The sequence below is a fragment of the Uloborus diversus genome, chromosome 4 (assembly GCF_026930045.1).
Source record: "Uloborus diversus isolate 005 chromosome 4, Udiv.v.3.1, whole genome shotgun sequence".
In the NCBI taxonomy this organism is placed as follows: Eukaryota; Metazoa; Arthropoda; class Arachnida; order Araneae; family Uloboridae; genus Uloborus; species Uloborus diversus.
Window position 1 is genome coordinate 123,713,925 of NC_072734.1, and position 7,525 is coordinate 123,721,449.

The 7,525-nt window shown below is 37.0% G+C and overlaps 1 protein-coding gene across 1 annotated transcript in view; it reads left to right on the forward strand.

Annotated features, from left to right (window-relative positions):
- LOC129220814 (uncharacterized) overlaps window positions 1-5,989 on the forward strand; it is a 61,676-nt gene extending 55,687 nt beyond the window's left edge. Inside the window, exons 22-23 of the mRNA XM_054855245.1 lie at window positions 1,664-1,891; window positions 4,114-5,989. Coding sequence (XP_054711220.1) covers window positions 1,664-1,891; window positions 4,114-4,332 — 447 coding nt within the window. The 3' untranslated portion in view covers window positions 4,333-5,989. The remainder of the gene's footprint in view (window positions 1-1,663; window positions 1,892-4,113) is intronic.
- The last annotated feature ends 1,536 nt before the right edge of the window (window positions 5,990-7,525 follow it).

A 7,525-nucleotide genomic window follows, 5' to 3' on the forward strand; every position in this document is an offset into this window, starting at 1 on the left:
AAAAGAAAAACTGACATTGGGGTAAACTCCACTAGATGTAATAGTGCCTGAAGCATTACCTCTGATTATTTTGCTTGATTATCATCCCAATCTGTCAGCAAAAGAGCTTGATTACAGTAAAGCAAACGGAAAAACACTATATTGGGGTAAACCTAATCTAGTAGTGTCGAAGCGTCGTGATGCTCAGGGCCGCCAAGACTCAAGACAGGTCCCTTGTCAGTTTTGTCGCCTAGCTCCCATCTCCCCATAACACATATAAAATATCCGAGTCCAAGGCGAGCCCCTCCACGGTTCGGTCCGGACCCCTTGTTTCCGACGAGACTCTCATGACCTCTCTTCGTCGTTGGCACCGGTGATGCGGCGATAAGGTCCTGTGTAGCCTTCATGATGATGTCAGGTTCATGCCTCAGAGCAATAAGACCTTCCCCTAAGGGGAAAACACAAAAAGGGTGAGAGGCAAAAAAAAAAATCTACAGCAATACTCTCTGATACTTGTAAAAAAAGTACTTGAAGAAAAGGAAAATGCTATAGCAAAACGAAAATCAATGCACAGAAATCCGCTAAACCAACAAGAAATCTAAATATGAAAGTGTGAAGCACAAATTTGCAGTCAGCGTGTTTGGGATAACCACGAGAGTGAGCCGGCAGGCCATAAGAAATTGCTTCGTAGACCATGAATCCAGGTGTAGGTCCAGTGCGTCTAGGCTGCAAGTAGTTTGGCCCTGACCAAACTGTCCAACACAAACTGGACTGGTCTTCTGACCAACATACGGACACCATTGGCACCAAGGCAGACTCTGCTGTCACCATAAAAATCAACAGTTCTCCACTAAGCGTTCCACAAGGACACCAAAGGCGTCTAAGGCGTCGCAAGCAGGCAATGAACTAATCTCTTGCAGTTTGTTATGTTACTGGTATTAACTGCAGCTCGAATCGCCACAGCTGTACGACAAACACGGCGGTCATCCCTTTCAGTAGTGTCACGTAGCGGTTCGAAGTCTTCTTGAGGCAGTATCATATCCCTTGACCACTGCTTCCAACAATCATGCAGTGGACACTATATTCTATCCAAGTCTTTTTGCAATATAACGGGAAAAAATCCACCTTCTCCCGTTCAAACCCAGTGAGCTGTTGATAATGGCTTCTTCGAATTCTTAAAGGCATTCTTGGCTAACATCAAATCAATACATTAAATTTCACAGACAAATAACGCTTACAAACTTTAGAGCACACTTTTAAATCAGCCCTGCTTTGTAAGTTGTGAGTGGCGCTACTAGTGCCACACTTATGCGCGAAATTTGAATTTATGTCATCTTTCAGATTTATATACATGCCTACCAAATTTTACTTATCTCTAACACAAGTCTTCCTTAGTGTTGGGATTTTTTTTTTCTGTCATTGTAGTTACTGCGTTTTTTGGGAGAGTGTTTTACATAATTCGAAGCGACGTAATTGGACTAATTTTAACCAAAGAATTATCTCGACAAGGGGTCTGTCACTTGACAATAAAAAGGACAGGTCTTCATGGTGCTTTTTATCGATATCAAAAGAATTACTTCTTTTCTAGAATACTTTATCTGAGGTTAATGCTAAAACTTCCGCTGTTTCTCCGACTTCTGGAATGATTGCCATTTTTTTAAATCTTTTTATTTTTCAACTCTAGGTTCGCTTGAACGACCACGTGCAGTTCACAGACTACATCCTTCCCATTTGCCTCGGTGACCGAGATTTGGGGGAGTCGTTGTTGGCGGGGGACAATGCATCCATCCGTATGGGCACTGTGACTGGTTGGGGCAAGTTGAAGGAGCACGGACCCTCGCCTATTTATCTCCAAGAAATTCGACTGCCCGTCATCGATCAAGACGTGTGCTATGCATCAACCAATTATACGGTAAGCGTAAAACTACGGTAGTTGTATATCACCTCCTCGAAATACATATGCATTTCTCTGGGAAGAGAAAAGAGCTGCCGCTTCTCTTATCATCAACACATTATATTTATTTACTTAAAATTGAGATACATTTGCAATAGCTCCAAATCGCCGTCTAGTAAAGATGAATAATTAGATCCTACAATAAAATTGAAACTAGAACATCGGGTTCATTACTAGCCGGTTGAAGACTCTTTGTGTATGCTGTTGACAACTGATACAGGTTACATTTGCCATGGTCGAAGTCCTCTCAGATCCCATTACAAATCAATACTTCTGGGGATGCTGGATAAAGGGTTGTTCACTGTTCAGTTCCTTATATAGGTGCTACTTTAAAAACTGCAAGACTGATCTTATTTTTTTTATTATTAACACGGTTTAGCTTTCTGTTTATCAGAAAAAATACAAAATAGTTTAAAAAAAAGAAAAATTAATTTGAATTTTGACATCTTGAATTCAACTTGTTTTTCGCAATCACAAGTGTGTGTATGTAGGCGTGTGTGTTTGTGAGTGGGGGGAATGTGTATGTGTGTGTAGGTATGTGTGTTTGTGTCTGTGTGCAGGCATGAATGTGTGAGTAGTGTGTATGTGTGTGTATAGGTAGGTGTCTGTATTTATTCGTGTGTGTATGTGTATGTGCGTGTAGGTGTATGATTGTGTATGTGTGTGCATAGTTGTGTATGTATGCGCATGTGTGTACGACATGGATGCAACCTGGAGACGGCTTTCGCTATTGGAGCAGCTTCGCGAGGACCCGGTCGACGGTGATGGTGCGGAGGGTAGCGGTGGGAAAATAAAATGATAGGACATCAAAACAGTCAAGTGAGAACAATAAGCAATCGTGATTGCTCAAGAAATTTTAAAAAATCTTTAGTATTTAAGTAACTTAAAATTATAGTTTCAATTGAACATTTAAAAATGTATCGAGAAGTTTTTACTTCAGTTTTAGAAAAAAAAAATGTTCTAAAATGATCATTTTTCCAAAGTGACTGGAACATTTTTCAAACTCCTGCATAAAAACCGTTCTGTTAACAATTACTTTTATACTGAATTGATGCTAAAAAAGTTTCCTTTTTAATTTCTTGTAGTCTATTTATTTTAATTTCCTCGCAATTAACTGTACAGAAGATTCACGAATCCATAATTAATATGTATCTTCCCCATACATTTGGTATTCGAGGGTAATAAACGTCTTTAACTAATTATCAGGAAAGATAGAATTATATCAGAATGTGCCAGTGTTTATTTTTCTAGTATTTAGGTTAAAATATTGAAAATTAAGAAAATGTTCCGTTTTTTCGATTTTTTTTTTGAAAAAAAAAAATCGAAAAATAGGCAGCACGTAGTCTGCCCTCTTCAATCTTGAACCTTGGATATCATTCTAAATTTCTTGATTTATACGCATGTTTGAACGAAACTTATTTCCATAAAAACTAATAAACTTTCTAAATTGCCCGTTAATGTGAACGTTAGGCGAGTTTTTACTTTCACCATGTTGAAACTTTCAGTAGCGATCCTAAACTCAGGTTCACCTGTGAGCTTTACTAAGTTCCACAACAAGGACGAAACCTAGAGCAAGAATTAGTAACTATATGGTGCAAGACAAATTATTGGCTCAGGAAAAGCTGAGGCAAAAATCCCAAGTCACATGGTTCGAATATGACGAATGGGAGACACGCTTTGCATAAAACTAGTGAAAGAAAGTTCGTCTAATGTTTTACTATAAAATAAATTACACAACCATGGCCCGATTAAGACATTGGGAGGCCCAAGGCCAAACAATTTTTTGAGCACTCCCAGTAGTCAAACTTTACAATATTAGTCTTAGATTATTGGCTAAAGCAATTTTAGCAATTTGGCAGCGCCTAGGCTATGGCCTTTTTAGTAATCAGGCCCTGCACATGACTTGGGATCCTTGCTTCAAGAAATGAAGTCTTCGCTCTCTGCTTATGCTATTTATTCCGTCAAGTGTGGTGACACCTTGCTATGTGAGAAATACATTTTACTTAATAATAAACAAAATATTTATATTGATTTTTTTTAAAGAAAGAAAGGGAACCATAAATTTGCTACACTGATCTCGATAATATCTGATATGTGTATGTTGCATTGAAGATCAGAAATGAACAACCAACTGCTTAACAAAAATATTTATTGTTTTCAAATATTTTTCTTCTATACAGGTGAGTCGCAACATGTTCTGTGCAGGCTACTCTCAAGAAATTCTAGGCGATGCATGCCATGGCGACAGTGGGGGACCTTTTCTCATGAGTCGAGACAACAGGTGGTATCTGCTTGGAATAGTGAGCTGGGGTGAAGGCTGCGGCCTAGCCAACAAGTATGGTTTCTATACCAAAGTCCCCAACTATCTGCCCTGGATAAAAGGCATCATGAACTCATAACCTGTGTGTTCTAGAACCAAAATATTTTGATCGTTATTTGTTCTTTGTGAAAAGGGCTATTTGTGTAATAACCAATATCAAGGACTGTAAATATTATTCATTAAATGAGATATACATAAATTTCATTAAATAACTTTTTCATCCTTTTATGGACCATGATTACTATCTACAGGAATCAAATAGCCAATGGTGAGCGATAATGAATGCTACAAAATATTTGAGAGGCATGAAATAAAAAGGAATAAATAAATGATTTTAGGGAAAGGGGGAATTAACTATGAACCCTTCATGTCACCCTATTACATATCTGCAACAAATACAAAAAGCCTGTGTCTTTTACCCAGAGAATTTCGAAGCATGATTTTGGTGATTGTTTATTTTTCAACATTTCATTTAGCACATATTGCTCAACTTCTCTCTAATAGATGGAAATACTGCGATGATTTCAAGAACTGAAGTTCTGTCAATGGCTACATGTGTTTATTGCAGCCATCGTTATATTTTGTAAACAGTAGAGATATCCTGAAACAGTTTTTTCATAAATGTAAGAGTAAGATCAAATTGTTTGCATCAAAATAATTTTGTTGCAGAAAATTTAGAATATCTACGAGTAAAATTTGTAGTTTTATGTTTTGTAGCATTAATGCAGCAACTGGAAGTTTCTTCCATGATATGAAGCTCTGAAAATATTCATCTGAGGAGCAGCAGATGGCTAGTTCATTTGTTGTACCATCCCTTAGATGCGTGAGTGCTTGGGTATTATACAAACATGTACATGTATAAACAGAAAAAAAATCTAAAAAGTAGTTGACGACTGATGATTTGGCCTTGAAATTGCAGAAACGCTTCACAAAATGAACACCATGTGCAAGGGTAATAGAAAGGAAAGAGTCAAGTTGAGGAAGAAAAGAAAGAAAAAAAAGATAAAGGACCTATGCAGCATTTGCCACCGAAACCAGTATTCCAATATAGTATTAGGCCTAACTGAAAGGACAAAAGACTCCAAAGTAGAACTCCCAACCAGATGAGCGACCGCAACAATGGTGTGGAGGGCGGTAACTTACTACAAAATACATTAGCTTTGCCATCAATCTTTGAGTTGAACCGCACCATTGTTGCGGTCGCTCATCTGGTTTCCTAATTCTGCATTAGCTACCAGTTTGTTTGGCTCTCTTGGCCCCCTTAAAGAGATTTTTCCCCTCCAGCTCATGTGATTCCTATTCCGGGCTGATGAGTGCTAAAAAGCACGAAACTGCAGTCCTCGGATGGAATAACTGAGCTGGCGGTATATTTTAAGTAAGTTACATTGGTACAAAAACCGCTGCCGAATGTAAGAAGAAAGAAAGTAGTTCACGTCAGTATAATAAGATACAGTCTTCCTAAGAACATCTTTTGTGTAATAAAATAAAAAACAATTAGGTCTCTGCTGTTAAACGCTTTAATATATTGCAGGATGCAAAAACATATTCCATCAGCTTTCGTGTGTATAGACATGTAAAAAAATGTTAAACTTCGGTTTTTGCTTCAGAATGTTCTAGAACAGATTTCGGCATAAATTTTTTTGAAAAATTCCATTTCTAAAATTTTTGGACTCATCGCAATACTGTCATTTTTCTTCAAAAACTGGCTAACACCCAAAACTCAACCTGTAGCGAGGTACAGACATTAATTTTATTCATTTATATTGGCCTTTTGAATTGAATTTTTTAGTGAATCCAAGTGTGAATCCAAATGGATTCGTATTCATAGATGTGAATCCGAAACCATTTGGATTTATAGGTGTGAATCCTAATAGAATTGGATTCATAGGTGTGATTCCAAATTTCGTACTCAGATTTACACTTGCAAATATGAATCTATTAGAATTCGCATTTGTGAATACGAATGTATTCATATTCAGATTGACACCCTAAGGTGCTGCCAATCGAATTCGGATTTGAATTTAGGAATACGAATCTGCCCATCTCAGGCTATAGTGCCAGAGGAGAAGAATAATATATTCTAGAGCAGCATTTCTCAACCTTTTTTGACCCGAGGAGCAGAAAGAGCAAAATTCATGGATCAGTGATGATTGATTATTTTTTCTTTCAACTCTTCCTTTTTTTTGTAAAAAAAAATGTGTTCAGGAATTGTTAAAAACTTGTGAACATTTTTTAAAATCAGGTAAAGCTCCACCCCCCTCCATTTTTTTTCTCTTTTCTTCATTCAAAAAAGAAAAAACTTTTGACTTAATTATAGTTAAAAACTGATGAAAGAAATGTGCAGACGGTTGAGGTTTTTTTTACCCTTTTTACGAAAACATAAAAAAAGCAAATTAGCAAATAAATATATAAATAAAACTTTACTTGACCGGACCCCCAGTTGAGAATCTCTGTTCTAGAGTATGTCATTCCCCCCCTCCCCTCAAATTAGAGTTGTTGAGATACAAAGGGTTAACATAGCTTGTTTCAGCTATGGTGTAAAGAGCTCGTACACTCGACTATGCTCATCAGGTGAATAAATGAAGCAATCCTTTGGAAGGCATAGCAGGAGGGGGGAGATTTCACGATCCTGACATTGTAAGTTTGTTGCAATCAGTGGAAATGTTACAAAATTAATCAATTTAAGATATTTATCACAGTGGCAGATTTACAAGGTTGCAATTGTGAGGGGCCCCCAAAACATTGAAAAGGATTTACAGCACCACATGAAAACACGTTTATGTTGGACAAAAAGCAAGCCACCCTCCCCCAATGCATTGGGATGAGTCCCCAAATGTCTAAATCCACCACAGATTTCACTGATTTATCATTTAATCAATCACATAAAGAATTAGAAATAAACCAATTTCTAATTCCTAAGGAAGAAAGATTTTCTACATAAATGAACTGTTTTTTCACTTCACATTCTGTAGTGGTGTTATATAGTGTTGTGAAGTTTCATAGAAAAAACACCCTTGCAATGCACAGAATATTGCGAGCTGGTTTCAAAATCCACCATTTTAACTTTACCCCATAATAGGCACATATAACAAAAATACACAATTTATACATAGAAAACATCTGCTCTCCAAATAATTATTTGTAGAGCACTAATCAAATAATTCTTGACAAACTCATGTTGTTTCAATCATAAAAAGATAACATTAAAAAACATCAAACACGTCTAGATTTGTTCAGTTTTTCTAATATCACGACTCACATTATAATGCTCA